The sequence below is a fragment of the Coregonus lavaretus genome (genome assembly GCF_964263955.1).
Source record: "Coregonus lavaretus genome assembly, chromosome: 25".
Lineage (NCBI taxonomy): Eukaryota > Metazoa > Chordata > Actinopteri > Salmoniformes > Salmonidae > Coregonus > Coregonus lavaretus.
The window spans coordinates 14,195,170-14,218,799 of NC_140012.1; the positions used below are offsets into that span (position 1 = coordinate 14,195,170).

A 23,630-nucleotide genomic window follows, 5' to 3' on the forward strand; every position below is an offset into this window, starting at 1 on the left:
GTTGGTAATCACTGTGGTAATAAGAATAGATCTGCAGTTGTTCCAGTCAATTATGCGTCTGGTCTGGACAAATAATGTAAAACACTGACTCACTCAAGACTGAATTCTTTAGTTAACATAAATTTATTTCTGTAGAAAACAATAACCTCACATACAACACATCCCCACACATCCCATCATTATTACAATTCAAATAAAAGAAGGACTGCATCTGGGAGGATATACATGTAACCGTGTTGCTTCCGTCCCTCTCCTTGCCTCAACCTGGGCTCGAACCAGGGACCCTCTGAACACATCAACAACTGCCTCCTATGAAGTATCGTTATTCCCAGGGTCAGCATAGGCTTAAACTGTGGAGTGGAGGAACCAGGTTTGGAGTGATATTTCTTATTGATTCTTAGCATCATATTTCATTCAGTCATTTAGGGATGAAATCCTATGCTTATCAAACCAATTAATCATCAACTGATCAGGTTCGAGCTTTGCTTCAGTAACATTGAACGGGTTCAGTCAGTACTTATAGGCGCACCTGCATTGAGTCTACTGTATCTCACCAAGGCAGAAAGAGGAGTGGGAGACACAGGAGGAACAGAGCGCATTGCGAGAGAAAGGCAGAAAAACTAAGAGACATTGTGTACCTTTAAAAGTCAGTGTTTATCTGTGCAGCAGATGCAGTAGTGTTTGTCCTGGAGTGAATGACCTCAGGGCTGAAATAGCCCTGTGGCAGACATGGCCTTGGTAGAGAGGAGGGGAATGGAGAGAGAAGGAAAATAAAGGGGGGGGGGGGGGGGGGGGGGGGTGAATCAGTGGTAATCACTTCTCACTGTTCTGAGACCTTCCCTACATCTGATAGTAACCCAGACCCTGTGCATACTGTACTATGTAAAACTCCAACCATGTAAACAATGGTTTCTGATAATGGTCACATTATAACAAGTCTTTACAGTTACATTGGTGATTCCCTGTCTAATGCCTCAGGTTGCACCACCACATTTTTTATACGCATACACAACTCGAATGGTCATAATTTAGAGCCTTGGCCTAATGACTAACCCTGATTGTCAGTGCAACCAACCAATAAATCTCCATCCTTCCGGCGAGCCCCCTAGTCTAGCCCCATGTATGTCCTGCAGGAATAGCCAAGATGGGTCAAGTGGCTTAAATCACACCCTGATTACAGGGCCAATAAGGAGGCTTGATATGATGTGGGGTCATCTGATTTTGACCTGTTGATAGGGTGGGGGAGGGAGGACTTTGTGGGAGAGTTTGACAGTGACAGTGCATTTATAACTGGTCTCATACCTCTGTGTGCTGGGAAACAGTGGGTGAGGAGAGGATTGGAGTGATGGTAAGAAGGAAGGAGTGTTGCAGGTAAGGAAAATAGAAGTATGTCATGTAGGAAGTTGAAAGGGAGAAGCAGCCTTGTTGTTTGCTTTAGTTCAGTGTTTCCCAACTCCGGTCCTCCAGTACCCCCAACAGTACACCATTTTGTTGTAGTTCTGGACAAACACACCTCATTCACCTTATCAACGGCTTGGTATTTAGTTGACAAGTTGAATCTGGTGTGCTTGTCTGGGGCTACACTACAAATGTGTACTGTTGGGGTATTTGAGGAGTTGGGAAACTAGTTAACTTAGCATCTTGTCGACAGTATCAACATAAAAGTCCATGTTAAGGGTGAAAGTTAAATAAAAGTTCCTCAGGTTAAGACAGCTGTGCCGTCGGAGTGTGCAAAACCCATGACAGAAGGCACAGACTGGGACTGGTGAACCCCACACACATACACATGCGCACACGTTCACACACGCACACATACACACCTCAGATAAAAATAAAATGTGACAGATCACATGAGCAGCCAGAGCCTCAGTGAACGCTGAGTGAACACTGAGTTTGGAGAGAAGGAGGAGAGGAAGGGGGTGGAGAGGTCAGAGGGCACTTCACACCCCAGCGTCCACAGAGCCGAGAGTCAGGTGGGTCCAGGAGAAGGGATTGGAAGAGGAAGACGAGGATTAGGAGGAAGGTGTTTTATTCCTTTTGATCAGTCTGACTCGTCCAGAGTGCAACGTCTTCGGAACTCCTGGCCTCGCTCGTGAATCCACTTGTTAGACACTGGAGGGGGAAGACAAAACTAAGTGAGGTGGCAAACAGTTAGCTGCAGCAAACAGTTAGCTTATTTCTGCCCTCAGGCAGACCTGAAGTTCTTAGGGTGTAGGTAATAGGACAGGAGTAATGGATGTAATGAGAGACAGGTTGGCTCACCCCACTTGTTCCCTACTAGGACAGGGCAGGCTGCGTGCCGTGTGCTGTAGTCACCCTCCCCACTGGCAAACAGGTTATACCAGAACACTGCACTTCCCTGAAAACAAAAGTTTACATATACACACATTAAGACACAGTTGTTGATTTAGCATCAAATATCATCAAAGAAAGAAATTCTTCACACACTTAACAGGAAAAGAATGCAACGTGAACACCACAGTTGTGTGTTTCACCTTTTTGGGCCACACTGCAGCTCCCACATCTGTAAAGACAGTGGCGCCCCCTGATGGCACGTCACTCATCTGCAACAGAGAAGAGAGCATCTTCAAGCTATCAGTCATACATACCGCTTTAATATGAGAGCTTTTTCAAGTTCATCATAATTGAAACCCATTGCTGTTTAATGAAATCTTTGAAATTAGATAGATTTACACATGGGTAAATGGAAGACCGAAAGTGTATCCATAGCTATGAAATAGAGCTGAAATAGTGAATTGCTTAATGGAGATGTACAAAGCAGAGATACTAACGTAAATTAGCCAGGTGGCGATGCGGTTCCCAGTGCCCAGCTCCTTAAACGCATCCGGTTCATCTTTCTGCAAAGACAGGGAACATACACAAAGGGTCTAAGGTTAAATAACACTAACACTCAAGGCTAAACCCCATCAAGATATGAACCCACTAACAACAGTTGATGCACGTGTGCCAGCCATCAACAGTCACCCACTGACTCTCAGTCATGCACATCATATTTCCCTGACCAGAATAGAAAGAGAAGCCTTGTTTACCCGTCCAAAGTCAAAGTGGGGCTCGTATTGCCCGCCCACGCCGTAATTTGCCACCTGAGGAGAGAGGAAAAGAGGACATAAACAGAGTGACAGATGCTGTGTTGTCATTAGAGACACTCGTCTTAGTACTGTAGAATGACCTTTCCTTCCACTTTACCTTCACAGTACAACCACTAGTCTTTGATTGGCTCTTCCTCAGTAGCAAACAGCAGTAAAGTTAGTTCCTTATCATCAATCAAATGTATTTATAACGCCCTTTTTACATCAGCAGGTGTCACAAAGTGCTATACAGAAACCCAGCCTAAAACCCCAAACATTAAGCAATGCAGATGTAGTCATTGCGTGGAATAAATGTTTCACCCTGTTGCTATAATAGACATACAGTGCTATGAAAAAGTATTTGCCCCCTTTCTAATTTTGCATATTTGTGATACTGAATGTTATCAGATCTTCAACCTAAACCTAATATTAGATAAAGGGAACATAAGTGGACAAATAACACAACAATTACATATTTATTTCATTTATTTTATAAACAAAGTTTTGCAACACCCAATTCCCTTGTGTGAAAAAGTAATTGCCCCCTTACACTCAATAACTGGTTGTGCCACCTTTAGCTGCAATGACTCCAACCAAATGATTCCTGTAGTTGTTGATCAGTCTCTCACATCGCTGTGGAGGAATTTTGGCCCACTCTTCCATGCAGAACTGCTTTGACTCAGTGACGTGTGGGTTTTCAAGCATGAACTGCTCGTTTCAAGTCCTGCCACAACATCTCAATTGGGATTAGGTCTGGACTTTGACTAGGCCATTCCAAAACTTCCAATTTGTTGCTTTTTAGCAATTTTCATGTAGATTTGATTGTGTGTTTTGGATCATTGTCTTGCTGCATGACCCAGCTGCGCTTCAGCTTCAGCTCACAGACGGATGGTCTGACATTCTCCTGTAGAATTCTCTGATACAGAGCAGAATTCATGGTTCCTTCTATTAAGGCAAGTCGTCCAGGTCCTGAGGCAGCAAAGCATCCCCAAACCATCACACCACCACCACCATGCTTGACCTTTGGTATGATGTTCTTACTGTGGAATGAGGTGTTTGGTTTTTGCTGTGGGGATGGTGTTCTCGGGGTGATGAGAGGTGTTGGGTTTGCGCCAGACATAGCGTTTTCCTTGATGGACAAAAAGCTCAATTCTAGTCTCATCTGACCAGAGTACCTTCTTCCATATGTTTGGGGAGTCTCCCACATGCCTTTTGGCGAACAACAAACGTGTTTGCTTATTTTTTTCTTCAAGCAATGGCTTTTTTCTGGCCACTCTTCCGTAAAGCCCAGCTCTGTGGAGTGTACGGCTTAAAGTGGTCCTATGGACAGATACTCCAATCTCCGCTGTGGAGCTTTGCAGCTCCTTCAGGGTTATCTTTGGTCTCTTTGTTGCCTCTCTGATTAATGCCCTCCTTGCCTGGTCCGTGAGTTTTGGTGGGCAGCCCTCTCTTGGCAGGTTTGTTGTGGTGCCATATTCTTTCCATTTTTTAATAATGGATTTAATGGTGCTCCGTGGGATGTTCAAAGTTTCGGATATTTTTTTTATAACCCAACCCTGATCTGTACTTCTCCACAACTTTGTCCTTGACCTGTTTGGAGAGCTCCTTGATCTTCATGGTGCCGCTTACTTGGTGGTGCCCATTGGTTAGTGGTGTTGCAGACTCTGGGGCCTTTCAGAACAGATGTATATATATACTGAGATCATGAAACAGATCATGTGACACTTAGATTGCACACAGGTGGTCTTTATTTAACTAATTATGTGACTTCTAAAGGTAATTGGTTGCACCAGATCTTATTTAGGGGCTTCATAGCAAAGGGGGTGAATACATATGCATGCATCACTTTTCCATTATTTATTTTTTAGAATTCTTTGAAACAAGTAATTTTTTTCATTTCACTTCACCAATTTGGACAATTTTGTGTATGTCCAAAATAGGACAAATGCCAAGGGGGATACTTTTGCAAGGCACTGTACACCATCCATGTCTCAATTGTCTCAAGACTTAAAAATCCTTCTTTAACCTGTCTCCTCCCCTTCATCTACACTGATTGAAGTGGATTTAACAAGTGACATACAGTATAAAAGGGATTCACATCTTTCACCTGGATTCACCTGATCAGTCGATGTCATGGACAGAGCAGGTGTTCTTAATGTTTTGTATACTCACATCATTGGTTGCTAAAACCCTATAGATGTACTGTGAGGGTATCCACTCCTACCAGTGCTCCAGTCCTACTAAACTCCCTCAGCCACCCTGATGTTCTGTTGTGTTACCTGTAGCTCCTCTGCTGTCTTGACATTCAGGCCTGTGATATCCTCAATGCGCTGGTTTATCTTGTCCACTACTGGATCCTCATAGGCTGTTAGCCATGCACTGTGATGAGAGATTGACAGTTTGAGTCATAAAATACACCTTTATTTCGTGTAAATTGTAGCCAGGCAGCTGAATAATGTTATTACAAATTAGAGTTTCCACAGGTTTAACAGTTAAGAAAACAGCATGGGCTGCATGCGTTAGTACTGTAGGTTAGAAGGGTATAGGAGAGGGAATCAGGATGGTGGGAACATAGAGGTTAAAGGGAACACCACAAGTCTCAGAGCAAAATGTTTTTTTCTCTCTTTTTGATATGCATCTATTTGAAGAATCCCCTTAGTTAACGAAAACTTAAAATAACTGTTTCTCACCAAGGTAGTTGGGGCAGAGTGACCATTTGGGGTTATTCATTTAACAACAGACCCCAGTCCTTCTGTCCCTCTACGTGACAGACCTTTAAATGTATATATATATATATATATATATATATATTGGATTAGAAAGGTATGGGAGTAACAGAAGATGCTGTTAAGTGTCCAGCAGGCAGCAGACTCGACTGGGCAGACCAAGATCTCACCCTTCCATTGGATAGGAGCCAGATCTCACTTGGCCCCCTCGAGGGGTAGAACCATGTTGAGTCAGTCTCAGGCCCCAGTCTCAGGCCCTATGTTTACACACCATCATTTAACGGGAGTGTGTGTCCTATGTGCATCCAGCTAATTAGCGTAGCCTGTTCATGTTATATAGATGAATAAGACATGCTTTGAAGTGGCTCAATCTATTCATTCATTCTGAAGTATAAATGTGTGTGTGTTTGTGTGTGTGTTTGTGTGATGAATCACACTGGGCTATTTTTGAAGTGCTGTTATTAGGAGAGTACGGTGAGAAAGCTGGCTCATATCCTCAGATATAAATGTGCAATCAGCTGCTATATCAGCTGTATGGTTACAAATATGGTTCCTTCTTTAAACCATTTATCTAACAAAAAGAAACATCTATATAGCCTAACTTAGAACCTTGATTACTAATGGCCCTAAGATAATTAATTAAACATTGTGCATGTTCAATGAGAAAAATGCTTAATTCATTTAACTAATTTAGGTTAATGGACTCACAGGCATAATGAAGCCATAATCTGGGGGATCAGACTTGAGGAACAGAGCATGGTCACCACCATGTTTCCATTTGCTCAACTCAGCTTAATCTATCTGCACAAGGGGGCGCACTATAACCAGTCCACATTAAACAGGCTTGAAGGGAGCCAAGAGGCAGGCAGTCTCCTTTCTATTAGAGGAATTCAACTTTTACTTCCACCCACACACTGAAATGACATTCTGTAAGATACACCTGCACCAAGATAACAGAAAAACTCCTTGTGTTTTCAAAGAAAAAGAGCAGAAAACACTATTTGGGTAAGCCACTGCATGGATTGGGTTGTCATGCTGATAGGAGAGGAAGGGATCTGATTGTATAGGTCAGGAGGGAGGTAGGTGTATCCGTAAGCAAAGGTCCACAAAGGGGTGAGGGGGAGGGATGAGCAGCATGAAAGGGAAGACAGGGCCTTATGCAGGTCCCTCCCCTTCACCTTTGACCCCTTACCTCTTGGAGACTCTGTAATGGGCCGTGGTGAGTTTCCCTGTTTGGGGGTCATGCACGGTGGCACGCCTTAGCTAGTTCCCGGACGGTTCACATTACAGTCACAGATCACAGAGAGGAGGACAGAGACACAGAGAGGAAGAGGAGAGACAGAGAAATAGAAAGAGACAGAGATAGAGAGAGACGGTCACTGAATGATCAAGCAACTATATGAGAGCCAGACTGATGCCAGGCCAGGGCATGCGAACCATGCTGTCTAAAACTATTGCAGCAAACGACTTGCTGAGCTTGCACTCAGGTAATGGCTAGTAATGGCCACTGCCAAACTTAATTGAGATGCTACAAAAAGAAGATTACATTTTAGTCATTTAGCAGACGCTCTTATCCAGAGCAACTTACAGTTAGTGAGTGCATACATTTTTTATTTTTTTATTTTTTCATACTGGCCCCCCGTAGGAATCGAACCCACAACCCTGGTGTTGCAAGTGCCATGCTCTACCAACTGAGCTACACGGGGCCCTGATGAGATATTAGACTGCCCCTGTCGCACCCCGACTACTGTTAGATAACAAGCAGATACTTAGACTCCTCTTCCTCCCTCTTGTTATGATCAAAGCAGTGGCAGGACGTCTTGGCAAGAGCACAGGCCCAGAGGGGTTGAATTATACCTTCTTCAAAATCAACCTACCTTCCAAAATACCCAAAATATCTACATTTCACATGAAAGTTACGTGTTCATGCAATAATAGCACAAGTTCCCCAAACATACAAACTGTCAATTTACACTAGTCATTTATATCACTCTACGCTTAAGACTTCACCATTAGCTGTTGTGCTTTTGCCAAGGTTGCTGCCCAAGTGGAGGGGATGTGGGGTGCAGAGTGGTTTGGGTTACAGACAGAGGCATGGTTTGGGTTACAGACAGGGGCATGGTTTGGGTTACAGACAGGGGCATGGTTTGGGGTACAGTGTTGTGCCCATCCCTGCCTGCTGGTCTTACCTCTTGCTGATGCGATAGTGGGCGGTCTCCAGCACACCAGTAATGGGGTTGGAGATGGTGGCCCGGCGCAGCTGTGGACACGGGTTACAGGGACAATCCCTGTTACACACTGACTGGCTGCTGCACCCACATACACTACTAGGCTACATTAAGTCTGTGTCTCCCCTTACCCTCTCCCAAGAGCTGAACCATTGCTTGAGATATGGATCTCGATCATTGACATTAATACACGATTCATGCGAAAGTCTGAGTTATGTGTTGATATGAAGCTATGATTCGGTTATGATCATTTGATTCAGTTATGATCATTTGAGGTGATGTTCATTGCCGAGTCAAAACTCCCTTCTAGTTCTAACTGAGCTATCAAATACTACTGTCTGAGCCAAACAAGTGGGATGTTGCTCTTATCCAGCCAGTGTGTAGCAAATAAACAAATACACACATTGTACACAGTCAGGTCCTCATGCAGGGTGGGTATCCCCAGTGTCCTTATGGCAGCAATGGAACATGCATTTTACACACATTTTAACCAGTGGAGGCTGGTGGGAGGAGCTATAGGAAGAAGGGCTCATTGTAATGGCTGGAATAGAATAAATGGAACAGTAACAAACACATCAAACATATAGAAACCACATGTTTGACTCCGTTCCATTTATTACATCTCAGCCATTACAATGAGCCCGTCCTCCTACAGCTCCCCCACCAGCCTCCACTGATTTTAACATCTACCACACTTAGGGTTGCAAAATCCCGGAGACTTTCCCAACTTGGAATTCTGGAAAACCTTGGAATTTTGGGGAAAACTTTGGAAGATTACTGGAATTTTGCGACCCTTACCACACCCCAGACCTTGCCTTCCCCTGAGGGTGGACCTTGAACTCACCCGGGGTTTGGCCAGCTCTTTGACCTTCTCGATCTCGCTGTTGGAGAGGATGTCATGGTAACGGATGATGCGTGGGCGGTCCCACTCATCCTCCTGCTTGACGGGACCCAGCACGTACAGGGGGTGGCGGTTGTTGTCAGAGTAACGACAGAACATACGACTCTGACGCCGCGGGGTCTGAGATCGGGGGAGTGAGAGAGAGAAAGAGAGAGACAGAGAAAGAGAGATAGAGATCATTATCATATATAATCACAGAGGGTCACCCGAGTTCACGAACTTGCAGATCATTTGCTATGGTATCTGACCCAAACATTATGGGACATATATGGGACATTCTCACAGTTCTGGCCATTGCTATAGCTACTGGCTTAGAACCTATCAAGGCATGGTTCAGCGAGTGCATGCACACACACACCCCGACTCTCCCCCACACACACTTGTCCATCCAGGCTTCTGCCTCATTGCCAAACATTATGGCTAGATTAAACAGCTCCATCTATGGACAGATAGGCAGAAGCAGAGCCAGGGTGAGAAGCAGGGAGCACAGTATGCAGGAGAGAGGACACAGAGAATCACCAAGAGATTCACGCAGCAGAGGAAAGAGTGCCAAAAGATTCCTCTAGTCCTGCCAAACATCGAACTGTTTCGCCAAACATCGAACTTGTCTCTCTCGGATGAGCATTTGGCTTAGGAAAAACCCATCTATACTGAACAAAAATATAAATGTAACGTGCAACCATTTCAAAGATTTAACTGAGTTACAGTTCATATAAAGAAATCAGTCAACTGAAATAAATTAATTAGGCCCTAATCTATGGATTTCACATGACTGGGAATAGAGATATGCATCGGTTGGTCACAGATACCTTTTTAAAAAAGGTAGGGCGTGGATCAAAAAACCAGTCAGTAACTGGTGTGACCACCATTTGCCTCATGCAGCGCGACACATCTCCTTCGCATAGACTTTATCTGGCTGTTGATTGTGGCCTGTGGAATGTTGTCTCACTCCTCTTCAATGGCTGTGCGAAGTTGCTGGATATTGGCGGGAAATGGAATACGCTGTCGTACACGTCGATCCAGAGCATCCCAAACATGCTCAATGGGTGACGTGTCAGGTGAGTATGCAGGTCATGGAAGAACTGGGACAGGAATTGTGTACAAATCCTTGCGATATGGGGAAGTGCATTATCATGCTGCAACATGAGGTGATGGCGGCGGATGAATGGCACGACAATGGGCCTCAGGATCTCGTCACGGTATGTCTGTGCATTCAAACTGACATTGATAAAATGCAATTGTGTTCGTTGTCCGTAGCTTATGCCTGCCCATACCATAACCCCACCGCCACCATGGGGCACTCTGTTCACAACGTTGACATCAGCAAACCACTCGCCCACACAACGCCATACACGTGGTTGTGCGGTAGTGAGGCCGGTTGGATGTACTGCCAAAGTCTCTAAAACGACGTTGGAGGCGGTTTATGGTAGAGAAATTAACATTTAATTATCTGGCAACAGCTCTGGTGGACATTCCTGCAGTCAGCATGCCAATTGCACGCTCCCTCAAAACTTGAGACATCTGTGGCATTGTGTTGTGTGACAAAACTGCGCATTTTAGAGTGGCCTTTTATTGTCCCCATCACAAGGTGCACCTGTGTAATGATCATGCTGTTTAATCAGCTTCTTGTTATGCCACACCTGTCAGGTGGATGGATTATCTTGGCAAAGGAGACATGCTCTCTAACAGGGATGTAAACAAATTTGAACGCACAATTTGAGAGAAATAAGCTTTTTGTGCATATGGAACATTTCTGGGATCTTTTATTTCAGCTCATGAAACATGGGACCAACACCTTACATGTTGCGTTTATATTTTTGTTCAGTGTAGTTGCATGACCAATATAAAGCCTTTCAAGCGGAGTAGGACATAAGCCATTTAAACATAAAAATACATAGCTATTAGAAGCTGTGCATGCAGAGTGTGTGTTAGTACCAGTGGAGGCTGGTGAGGGGAGAATGGCTCATAGTAATGGCTGGAAAGAAATTAATGGAATTGTATCAAACACATGGAAACCATGTGTTTGATACCTTTCCATTTATTCTATTCCAGCTATTACTAGGAGTCTGTCCTCCGATTTAAAGTGCCACCAGCCACCACTGGTTAGTACAGTTAGTGCCTCTCACCATCTTGATGCCCTCGCCGCGACACAGCTGTTCGTATTTCCTCCTCTCAGGCAGGTAGTCTGCAGGTCTGCCCTTCTTGTCAGACGCCTCTCTCTTCTCCCTCTCTCTTTTCTCCTTCTCCTTCAGGCCCTCCTCCGCCTCAACCTTCTTCTGCTTGGCCAGCTGGTACTCAAAGTACTTCAGGTTGCCATTGGCTCGCTGGTGAGCAGAGTCTAAGGAACACAGCCGACTCATTTAGGACTGAAGATGAGAATCTACTCAGTATTGTCCTGTGCATTACAATCAAGACATGAAACACAAATATCACAAATATCCACTCACCCAATTTGAGCAATCTCTTGGTGTAGTCCAGGGCCCTCTCTAGCTCCCCCTGCTGGTAGATGGAGTAGCTGAGGTAGTCCAGGATGGTCACCATGTCCACGTTGGACTCCTCTCCCCCGTCCAGCTGTTTCAGGGCCTGCTCCATCCACAGCTCCGTATGGTAGTAGTCTGCATCAGAGTAGGCTATCTTCCCCAGCTCAAAGCAGTCCTCCACCGTCATAGGGCTCATAGCGACATCCGTATTAGTTCCTGTGTGTAGACATGGAGATGTTAACATGTGCAGAGTGACACACATGGACACACACATGGACTCATCTCATCACCAGATAGATTGGATCTCAGCAGCCATTTGCATACAGTGCATTTACATGGCATTCCATGGGATTTCAAGCATTCATGTGGACTAAATGGGGCTTTCCACTGCATGTGGTGAGCACTGTGCAGGATTTCCCTCCGCAACAGTAGTAGGAGCAGCTATCACTGAAGCTATAACAGAACCTCCGCCGGTAACAAGTCCACGGCTAATCCACTCCTGGTATGCAGCTCCCTCCACATGCCTTTCCCTGCCTGCCCCTCAACCCCATCATCAGGCAGTTCCCTCATGGAGATGGTATGTGTTTCCAGCCAGTAGGTGCCTAAATGACTATCGCCCCATAGCACTCACATCTATAGCCATGAAATGCTTTGAAAGGCTGGTCATGGCTCACATCAACCATCATCCCGGACACCCTGGCCCTACTCCAATTCGCATACCGCCCCAACAGATCCACAGATAGCGCAATCTCTATTGCACTCTACACTGCCCTCACTCACCTGGACAAAAGAAATACCCAAGGTAAGAATGCTGTTCATTGACTACAGCTCATCATTTAACACCATAGTCCCCTCTCCAAGCTCATCACCAAGCTCAGGACCCTGGGACTGGACACCTCCCTCTGCAACTGGATCCTGGACTTCCTGACGGACCTCCCCCAGGTGGTGAGGGTAGGCAACAACACATCCGCCATGCTGACCATCAACACGGGGGCCCCTCAGGGGTGTGTTTAGTCCCCTCCTGTACTCCCTGTTCACCCATAAATGCGTGGCCACGCATGACTCCAACATCATCATCAAGTTTGCTGACACGCCGGTGGTAGGACTGATCACCAACGATGATGAGGCAGCCTGGTAGAGCATGGCGCTTGCAACGCCAGGGTTGTGGGTTCGATTCCCACGGTGGACCAGTCCGAGAAAAACAAGTAGGAAATGTATGCACTCACTACTGTAAGTCGCTCTGGTAAATAGCTCATCAAATGGCCACCCGGAATACCTGCATTGACCCTTTGCACTAACTCTCTTGCACTGACTCTATGCACTCACACATACTTACACTGACACCCCAACACACACCAACACTTTTTTGCACTAACTCACCTGCACTGACTCTATGCACACACACTTACACTGACACCCCAACACACACACTACATACGCCCACACAGACTTACTGACGCCACACATGCACTCACACCCACACTTTCACACTCACCACATACGCTGCTGCTACTGTCTATTATCTATCATGTTGCCTAGTCACTTTACCCCTACCTATATGTACCTCGTACCACTGCACATCGACTCTGTACTGGTACTCCCTGTAGATAACCATGTAATTTTTAACTCCTTAATCACTGTGTATTTATTCCTTGTGTCACTATTTCTATTTTTTCTTTAACTCTGCATTGTTGGAAAAGGACCTGTAAGTAAGTATTTCACTGTTAGTCTACACCTGTTGTTTACGAAGCACGTGTCAAATCAAATGTGATTTGATTGGTTAGATTTAAGCCCCAAGCCTCTACCTCCCTGCCCCCAACACCCCTCACCAGGCAGCTCTCCCGTGGAGATGGTGTGCGTGTCCAGCCGGTAGGTGTCCTGCAGCCTCATTAGGGCCTTGGCTGCCCCCGTCTGGTCATCATCATTGGGGAAGTACTGTCTCTGGATGGTCAGGTTAGAGATGAACCCTGGAGTATTGGAAGGAAAGATAGTTAGGAAGCTCAATTCTATTATACGAGATCTTCACTCAAGGTGGTATAGATGCTAAAAGATGCTTGGAGAACAATCTCACTCCTCTCTGAAACATACCCTGTTCCATCACTTCAGTGATGGCAAAACAATGCAACTGATTATATATATATATATATTTTTTTTTAATAACTTGTCAATTAGCACTTAGCAATGATTTGGAAGATTTCATCTTTATGTGGTAATAGAGCATTTATACAGTCATTATAATAGAGGCCCATGAGTAATCCTGACCATCAGACATGTCCTTGAGGACCAGGCTCTCCAGCTCTCCCCACTCTGTGTTGAGTCTCTTCATCAGCTTGAAGGCGTTGACCGGGTGGCCCAGGAAGCCCTCTGGGTCCTGAGTGGCCGTGGCCGACAACACATCCAGCTTCTCAGCCCACCTGGACACATCATGGAGGGAAAATACATTCAGTATATGACTCATAGAAGCAAACAGTGATTCATTGTCTGATGTATTTCTACATATATCAACTTCATATATACACTCACGTACTCCCTCTAGAGACAAACATGCACACACGCCTGTCCATCAGCGCCATTGAAAGACAATAGATAAGAGAACAGTTACGTCATGTCCTGCACTTCACCTTCCCTGTTGGTTCGTTGACAGCGTCTCTTTATAGTAACACAATAGGCTGAGAGGAGACAATACCCTCTGAGGGTGGTACTGTACAGGTGGTACTGTACAGGTGGTACTGTACAGGTGGTATTGTACAGGTGGTATTGTACAGGTGGTATTGTACAGGTGGTATTGTACAGGTGGCATTGTGAAGCAGGATATGTAAATTATTCTCTTTGATAGTATTTATACCATTGTGTGTGAGAGAGAAAAGTGAGCAAGAACGAGAGAGTAGCTATCTGGGCATTTGGGCTCTCACTTTATGACCTGCCTCAGCCTGTGAACGTGAGATAAAGTAAGAGTGAGTGAAAAAGATAGCGAGATAGGGATAGAGAGATAAAGAGATAAAGGTCTGTGGACAGGGGCTTTCCTCTCACTTTTTGACTTGCTCCAGCTTGCTCTCCTCTGCTCTAATGTAATCCTTCAGAGAAGTGACCAGGTCCTTTTCTGTGTATAGCAGATCTGTCATCTGACCTGGGGAACACAGTGGAACTGGGGTCAAAGATTGTACAAATGTTGAATACATAGAATAACTATACATGTTTGTAATGCTTATTTCTGTGATAAACACATTTCTCCCCCTAGGGTCAAGGTTTGTGACCAAGACAGGATGGTAGTAATAAAGGTCATTTACATGTAAAAGGACCCATGAGCACCAACATGTGAAGATCATAGGAGCATGTCAAATTGGGTGTCAAATAAAAGCTAAGAGTCTATATTTTGGTGACATTAAGGCATATATACATTTTTCAACCATTTTCCATCCCAAAAAATAGGAATGAGCAGGCTTTGATTTCTGGTAAACATTGAAAAAGGGGTGTTAGAAAACATCTACCATACAAAGTATTCAAATGTATTAGAAATACATCAAAACACAGTAATGTTGAAGTAAAGACCACTGCCAACTAATATCAACACTTATATTTAGCTTTGGAGAAATGTGTCTGCATTCTGTAAGTTTAAGAAACATTGCCTTGTGCCTTGACATTCCATGACCAAAAACCCACGTCTTTATGATATTTTATAATGAAAGCTCACAGAAGTAACAACTAAAGGTAGACCTATCAATTAGTTATAGTGTTTTTACTGATATCAATTTAGTTTATTAATTATTAAGTGACTGAAACTCGAAATTCTGTTCCCAAATTAGTAACAGAATTTCTGCTATTGAATTTGCTACAATGGGAAAACATAGTATTCACAAACCACAGTTGGGTTCACAAGTTTGGACCGAAGAGTAAAGTCCAGCAGAGTACAGTAGAGTACAGTAAAGTACAGTACAGTAGAGTACATTTACATTTAAGTCATTTAGCAGACAAGAAAAGTAGAGTATAGTACAGTAGAGTTCAGTACAGTACACAGTAGAGCACACTAGAGTTGAGTACACTATAATGTACTGTATTGTACTGTACTGAACTATACACTACTTTACTGTACTCTACTGTACTGTATGAACTCTACTGTACTCTGCTGTAGTGTTCTGTGCTGTACTCTAATGTACTCTACTGAGCTCTACTGTGCTGTACATTGATGTCCAGACTTGTGAAACATAGACGTAGTTCAGATTAGGTCCGGTTCGGACCAACAAAATGGTCTTATTTGGGGGCAGAGCACTTTTAAATAATAGCCAGTGTGTAGAATAATACCCAAATATGCAAAGGAGGATATTAAATATGTATACCTTTGTGTACCTATTCAGGATACATCACCATGACGAGAATGACATTCATATCCATAATAATGCATTTCTGTGCAGTACAGATCAGGGAACCATGATGAAATTCCATTACCGCAATTCCGTAACCGGGTGTGAATCCACTTCATTTACTGTAGTTCAATAACCAAAATAGATTATTTCGAAGTGTCACGACTTCCGCCGAGGCTGCCTCCCCTCCTTGTTCTCCACACACAGTCAATGTGTCATGTCATATCTGACACCCCATTCTTTCTGCAGACACTGTTGAATCTTAATTCGGAGCAGATTGTTTTTGGAAAGTGTGGACACATAAAGAACTGAGGGAGATTTTACCGAAATGCTCTTACCAAACTTTGCATCTGCACAGTTCTTCCATTACATGTGTTTTTATAAAATGTTTAGTGTAAATTCAAGAGCTTGGGACTATAAGGTTCAATCTGCAAAAAATATTTGATAATTAGCTTTAAAGTTCCAAACTCTCATTGGTTTGAATGCTGTCAGCAATTTTTATCTTGTATTCTTTTAAACTTAACAATATGAATTGGGGTATTTATAGTACAATATAGGTAGAGAACATTGAACAGAACAAGGCTATGTCAATAACTCCATTTTGACAACAATGCAGATAGAACCTTACAGTCCCAAACTCTCGGATTGTTAAAAGTAGTCCATGTGCAAAGAGTTGTATGGTTTGTTAAACTTTGAAATCAATGTTTTTTGTTTGGCATACAAAACATCTGAGTCTCAGCGCAATTACATTACCATGGAATTGCCCTAAAATGACTTAATAAAGGGGTCTATAAAGGATTGTTCATGGAAAATAGAGGGAGGGAGATATTTACCGATGGAGGTGAAGAAATCTTTGTCAGCGGAGGATGTGTAGAAGAGACAAGTCAACAACACACACCAGACACCCCTCAGCTCCATCTTTGCACTGCTGCACAGGGGTCTGTAAGAGAGAAGTAGACAAGTTATTAGTCAGTTACAGATCATATTAATACCTGTGAGACGTAAGGACACTTGGACAACTATCCACTGATGATGATCTCATGACAGGAAACTTCTCTGAAATAAAAAATATTTTGATGAAACTAACAGCACCAATCAAAATATTTTTGCGTGTCTCAGCATGCTAACTGGCTGAGCAGAAGCTTCTATTAATTTGTTGCCTATACTGGGAGATGGTTTTGCCAGGCTTGCCTCCAGATCCCACTGAGTCTGCACGCACCCAGTGAATATGTAACCAATGCCAACTCATGCCCCCTGTGTGACCCACTCTGGTCCTTTCACTGCTCCCAGAAGGCCTTAGTTCCTTACACAATTACTATTGTGTATCTCATGCTGCTCCTAAAAACCCACTTCGTAGACTCAAAGTGAGGATTTTCAGTTACTTTTAGTCTATGAAACAATATGTTGCTGGTGCTCTTTCATGCCGTCCCTAGGAGGGGTGCGTCACTTGAGTGGGTTGAGTTACTGACGTGATCTTCCTGTCTGGGTTGGCGCCCCCCCTTGGTTTGTGCTGTGGTGGAGACCTCTGTGGGCTATACTCGGCCTTGTCTCAGGATTGTAAGTTGGTGGTTGAGGATATCCCTCTAGTGGTGCGGGGGCTGTGCTTTGGCAGAGTGGGTGGGGTTATATCCTTCCTGTTTGGCCCTGTCCGGGGGTTTCTTCGGATGGGGCCACAGTGTCTCCGGACCGCTCCTGTCTCAGCCTCCAGTATTTATGCTGCAGTAGTTTATGTGTCGGGGGGCTGGGGTTAGTTGGTTATACCTGGAGTACTTCTCCTGTCTTATCCAGTGTCCTGTGTGAATTTAAGTATGCTCTCTCTAATTCTCTCGTTCTCTCTTTCTCTCTGAGAACCTGAGCCCTAGGACCATACGTCAGGACTACCGGGCATGCTGACACCTTGCTGTCCCCAGTCCGCCTGGCCTTGCTGCTATTCCAGTTTCAACTGTTCTGCCTGCGGTTACGAAACCCCTACCTGTCCCAGACCTGCTGTTTTCAACTCTTAATGATCGGCTATGAAAAGCCAACTGAGAGACCTGAGCCCTAGGACCATACGTCGGGACTACCGGCCGTGGTGACTCCTTGCTGTCCCCAGTCCGCCTGGCCTTGCTGCTATTCCAGTTTCAACTGTTCTGCCTGCGGTTATGGAACCCCTACCTGTCCCAGACCTGCTGTTTTCAACTCTTAATGATCGCTATGAAAAGCCAACTGAGATTTATTCCTGATTATTATTTGACCATGCTTGTCACTTATGAACATTTTTGAACATCTTGGCATGGTTCTGTTATAATCTCCACCCGGCACAGCCAGAAGAGGACTGGCCACCCCTCATAGCCTGGTTCCTCTCTAGGTTTCTTCCTAGGTTTTCGCCTTTCTAGGGAGTTTTTCCTAGCCACCGTGCTTCTACACCTGCATTACTAGCTGTTTGGGGTTTTAGGCTGGGTTTCTGTACAGCACTTCGAGATATTAGCTGATGTACGAAGGGCTATATAAAATAAAATTGATTGATTGATTGGTGTTTTCATTATACAATGTCTATCTATTCAAAACACAGACTGATACTCAGTTGCTGAGTCACACAGTGACTGCTTGAGACAAAGAGGTCAGTCCTCCGTTTGGCCAGAGGGCATTTGAAGCTTTTAGGATGATGGAGTACACATGCTGGCCAGTTCAAGCAGTAGCTGTATCCCAAAGAGCGCAAGGAGCAGAGGGGGGTCGAGGTGGGAGGGAAAGGCTTTTGGGCAGCCCAAGTATTTACGATGGGCAGTCAAATACCCGGGAGAGTGCACAAGTTCACACAAGGGGCTGGAGTCCAGTAGGTACTGTAAATAAACAGGCCAATGGGCTTAATTTTCTTTCATGTTGGTCTGGATTAGATTTCTGATAGGTACCCTTGAAACAGATGTGCAACAGGTAAACAGATTTCCAGGACAGATGACCCATCACTCAACCCTGTCTAGGGAAATGAACAGTAGGTCCCATCACCAAATGGTCAGGAATGTGAGAGATGTGATGCTACAAGACTACCAACAGCTAGGCTATTAGGTTAAGAAAACTCGTGAGGACAAGCAGAGGTGATGTGTCTGTAATCTGCTATTACTCTTCACTAAAACAGTTTATAATTGTTCAATAACACAAGCTGACAGCCATATTGTATACAAGCTGTCTAATTGGTTGAAGAAAACTAGTCCTGACGTATTACAGCAGTTGACTGGGAATGTTTGAGAATGAGTCATAAACTGAATGTATAGCCTACTGTTGGAGAGGTTCAGGGCAGGGAGTGAAATTCAGGGAGACAAGACTGCCACGTTCATGCCCCTCCCCCATCGCAGGGATTTTCGGGAGCACCCTCATCAAAAATAGATTTCCTACCCTAGAAGCCATATAACTAGTCTGACTGCAAATTAAAGATTGGTATAAAGGGAAGTTACATTTGCTTGAGTTTCATTTTCCACATCTGGCATTTATTTATTCTGGCCCTGCAGTAGCTGACTAAACTCAATGAACTTTTACCATGGATATGAGTTTAGTTAGCTAGCCCTGCAGCTATGTTTCTTAACGTTCTGCACGTAGGCAACTCTTCTCTTGAAATAGCAACATTGTCGCAACATGTGTACAATAACGTATCAACCAATTGTTTCCAGCAACATGTAACTGTTACGTGTAGCAAGAAACAAACACTATGCAGATAAAAACATCGAGCTTAGCTGCATTTTACTGCAGCTGCGACACAAAACTTTTTGATACCTTCACATATTGTTGCTACTGTCCAGCAGGCCAAATCAAAGCCAAGCCAGATACCAACACATTTACATTTACATTTTATTAGCAGACGCTCTTATCCAGATCGACTTACAGTTAGTGAGTGCATACCGTATCAATAGCAAAAATATATTGTTTCATTTGCAACAACGATGTGACTGCCAAACAATTTTTTTCAAGGTGTTATTTCATAAAGGGATGCAGCAGAACAAAACGAATAGCAGTTTAGCCATTAAGTCCAAAGTGACTGTAAATGACTGAGGAAATGTCCTCCAATAAATATTACAGTGATGACATCATACAGAGCACGCATCATGCAGTAATTAAGAACATCAATGACAGATTTTGGTACCTTTTTCGGATCAGCACTGCGTTTGAAAGGGGGTTAAAATCCCCACGTCAATTGCCACGGCTGTTTTCTCCAAATCCTCGGTATTTGAACTGACCTGCGGTGAGCTAGTAGGTTCTATATCGTGGAGCTCCGCCCCATAGGGGAGCTCTGCTCCTATTGGTTTACCCACTGCCCTAAGGCAGCATCAGCCTGAGACAAAATTATACACACACCTGCAGCCAATAGGAGTACAGGTGTCCCTATAAGAGGGGATGCCTCCCCTCAATCAGCCTCCCTTTATCTTCAGTGACTGGAAGGCGCTGACTCGGGAGATGACAGGGCTATTGGGGAAGAAATGAATATTCTATTGGAACAATTCATTACACTGACCCAGATGTTTAACACCCCTTTTCCCTCAGGAAAGTGTGAGGTCATTTACATCCTTGGATGATGACGCCACAGCCTCTCTGTGCTCTGAATTTTCAGGTCTCATTGAGTGGGCTGCTAAACAGCGGGAGATTAAGCTGCCCTCCAACCCGGAAGTGGACATGATGGAGGGCGGCCGTTACTCTCGCTACAGCTTGGCGTCAGACGGCGGCCTCCAGCAGCAAGGGAGCGGGCCTCGCCCCCCTCCCCTGCAGCGCCAGAGGTGCCGACCATTCCGCCGGCGAGAGAGGTCATTAAAGCGTCATCCTGGCATCACCCGAAGGGCGGCCAGAAGAGACGCCGTTTATGACATGGCGAGGGGGAGAGAATGGAAGACCAGGGGTGCAGAGCTGAGCACACACAGGAGGTGAATGATAATAAGGTATCAAGGCGCCGCCGTGTGTTACCTCATAGAAACCTCACATTACAGACTCCTAGGAGTGCTGTAGTGAGTGTCTCACATAGCAGGCTGCAGTCTCGGTCAGACACTGACATGATGACACAGCCACTATTTGGGGATGGCGCACTATCGCAGACTAAGGTCTCTGTTAGTGCGATTCAGACCCATGCTGCGTTCACGGAGGGCCCGATTACCACGGTCACGGAAGTAACCAACGTATCGGCACCCCCACCTCTCTTAGAACGCGCCAATGCTCACCACACTGAGTGTAATTCAGCCCACCAAAGGTGCAGAGCTGAGCACACACAGGAGGTGAAAGGGAAAAAGATACCAAGGCACCGTCTTAGGTTATCTCAAAGAGACCTCACATTACAGACTCCAAGGAGTATTGTAGTGAGTGCCTCTCATAGCAGGCTGCAGTCTCAGTCAGGAGACATGATGACGCAGCCGCTATTCGGGGATGGCGCACTATCGCAGACTAAGGTCTCGGTTAGTGCGATTCAGACCCATGCTGCGTTCACGGAGGGCCGGATTACTAAGGTTACGGGAATAACCAACGTATCGGCGCCCCCACCTCTCACAGAACGCGCTAATACTCACCACACTGAGCGTGACTCAACCCACCAGAGGTGCAGAGTTGAACACACACAGAAGGTGAAGGTTAAGAAGGTATCAAGGCGCCGCCTTGTGTTACCTCATAGAGACCTCATATTACAGACTCCTAGGAGTATTGTAGTGAGGGGCTCTAATAGCGAATTGCAGTCATCTACGATGACGCAATCGCATGCTGGGGATGGTGCCCTGTCGTAGGCTGTGGCCTCGGTCAGTGCAATTCAGACCCACGCTGCGTTCACGGAGGGCAGGAATACGACGGTTACGGGTTTAACTGACGTCTCTGCCCCTCCTTCTGGTTCAGAACGCACTAATGTTTCCTCTCCCTTTCATGGGAGGCCCGCCTTGGGCTGTCACAGGAAGTTTCGGCGATTCGCCTTTCAAGGGGTGGCGTACGAATACACGAGGATGCCATTTGGGTACGCCCTGGCACCTCGCACGTTTTCCAAGTGTGTGGAGGTGGCATTGGAACCGTTGCATCGTCAGGGAATATGGCTACTAGCCTACCTAGACGACCTACTGGTTCTCGCCCCGTCAGCAGAGCTGGCGATCACTCACACAACACAGACAGTGATTCATCTCACACGTCTGGGATTCGCTGTGGAAATTGGAAAAAGAGCTCGCCCTGGCCCAGTCATCAGATTGTCTACCTGGGGATACAGCTAGACACTGTAATGATGAGGGCTTGAATTTCGGACCCCCGAAGGGTAGCCTTTTTGCTTGCCCTGAGGAAGTGTCGTCCCACTCACACGGTGACGGCGCTGTCGATCATGTCACTCTTGGGTCTCATGTCGTCAGCCCACTCTGTGGTTCTGCTGGGACTCTGCACATGCGCAGGATGCAGCGACGGTTCGCCCAACTAAGACTAGACCCATTGCGTCAACGGCATCGGTTGGTGGTGGTTCCCCTCTCGCTCAGTGCAGATCTGAACTATTGGAGAAACCCGCGCGTTCTCACGCACTGAGTCCCGATAGGCAAAGTGTCCTCTTACATCCCAGTGTTCACAGATGCGTCTCTGACGGGATGGGGAGGGACATGTCAGACCCAAGCGATAGGAGGTGTGTGGCCTCTTTCGAGTCGCCACATCAACCTCTTGGAGTTGGAAACGGTTCGACTGGTTTTGACCCACTTCGCGTCTACCCTTCGGGGTCGCGATGTGCTGGTCTGGTCAGACAACCGGACCACAGTAGCCCACATATATCGCCAGGGAGGAGTCAGGTCTCCTGCTCTCCATCGGGCGGCAGAGGAATTGTGGCTGTGGGCTCACGAGCACCTTCGCTCATTGAGAGCAGCATGTCAAGAGGGGGTCCTCGAGACGACGAGTGGTGTCTGCATCCGGACATTGTTCTCCAAATTTGGGAACAGTTCGGGAGAGCCGAGGTGGATCTATTCGCGTCACGTGTGAACGTGCAATGTCCCCTATGGTTATCTCTGACGGAACAGGAAGAACCGCCACTAGGAAGAGAAGCCTTTGAGCACCACCCGTGGCCGAGAGTTCTTCTGTATGCATTCCCTCCACTGTCCTGCATTCTCCCACTGTTAGCCAGGGTGAGGTCAGGAGGGCTGTCAGTGATACTGGTAGCCCCCGATCGCCCAGGGGCTCCTTGGTTTGCGGAGATGAGTCAGATGTTGATTGCGCCACCTTGGCCAATTACACATCGACGGGACGCGTTGTCTCAGGCGGGGGGCACGATAGGGCAGTTGCCCATAATCGGCCAACCACTGAAGGCCTGGCTGCTGAGAGGGACAGGCTAGAGCGCCGTGGGTTATCTGATGCGGTGATCAGGACCATACAGGGTTCACGTGCCAGTTCCACTTCTAAGATGTATGCCAGTAGATGGAACGTGTTTTCACAATGGTGTGTCACACAAGGTGTAGACCCCATGAGCTGTCAGGTTGAGAGTATTCTCTCTTTCCTACAGCTTATGTTTGACAAGCAGAGATCGCCCGCCACCATTAAGGTGTTTGCAGCGGCGATTTCAGCTTGTCATGAGGGGTTTGGCAGAGACAATGTCTTTAGCCACCCTCTAGTGAAACGCTTCCTATTAGGAACGCGGCAGCTTAGGCCAACACCTAGAGCCACGCTTCCTCAGTGGGATTTGGCTTTGGTACTCGAAGCGCTATGTAAGTCGCCGTTCGAGCCATTGAATCAAATACCCCTCAAGATGCTGTCTTTGAAGACAGCACTATTGCTCGCTTTGACTACGGCTAAGCGTGTTAGTGATTTGTGTGCTCTTTCGACGAGACCCGACTGCCTGGCCATTAATGGCGATCTGAGCAGAGTGGTGTTACGTCCTAACCCGGCATTTGTGCCGAAGGT

General features: G+C 45.7%; 1 protein-coding gene across 2 annotated transcripts; it reads right to left on the bottom strand.

Annotated features, from left to right (window-relative positions):
• Positions 1 to 69: 69 nt before the first annotated feature.
• Positions 70 to 19,980, bottom strand: LOC311100822 (prolyl 4-hydroxylase subunit alpha-1-like). Of its 2 annotated transcripts, none has more exons than XM_084141793.1 (15): positions 19,894 to 19,980; positions 16,616 to 16,722; positions 14,455 to 14,551; positions 13,687 to 13,838; positions 13,254 to 13,391; positions 11,392 to 11,640; positions 11,071 to 11,282; positions 8,888 to 9,064; positions 7,008 to 7,078; positions 5,369 to 5,468; positions 3,051 to 3,104; positions 2,793 to 2,858; positions 2,496 to 2,564; positions 2,263 to 2,359; positions 70 to 2,112 (listed from the first exon to the last, which is right to left on the bottom strand). In XM_084141793.1, the coding sequence occupies exons 2-15, from the start codon at positions 16,698 to 16,700 to the stop codon at positions 2,042 to 2,044; spliced, it is 1,638 nt and encodes a 545-aa protein (XP_083997919.1). In that variant the 5' UTR covers positions 16,701 to 16,722; positions 19,894 to 19,980; the 3' UTR covers positions 70 to 2,041. The 2 variants fall into 2 exon arrangements, with proteins under 2 accessions (XP_083997919.1, XP_083997918.1); XM_084141792.1 differs by lacking the exon at positions 7,008 to 7,078 and adding an exon at positions 8,005 to 8,075.
• Positions 19,981 to 23,630: the final 3,650 nt, after the last annotated feature.

Coding starts and splice junctions, on each gene's coding strand:
- LOC311100822 (XM_084141793.1), bottom strand. CDS start 16,700: ATGGAGCTGAGGGGTGTCTGGTGTGTGTTGTTGACTTGTCTCTTCTAC. Junction 5,469..7,007: donor CATTACAGAGTCTCCAAGAG/GTAAGGGGTCAA, acceptor CTCTCATCACAG/TGCATGGCTAACAGCCTATG. Junction 2,360..2,495: donor CTGCAGTGTGGCCCAAAAAG/GTGAAACACACA, acceptor TTTTGTTTTCAG/GGAAGTGCAGTGTTCTGGTA.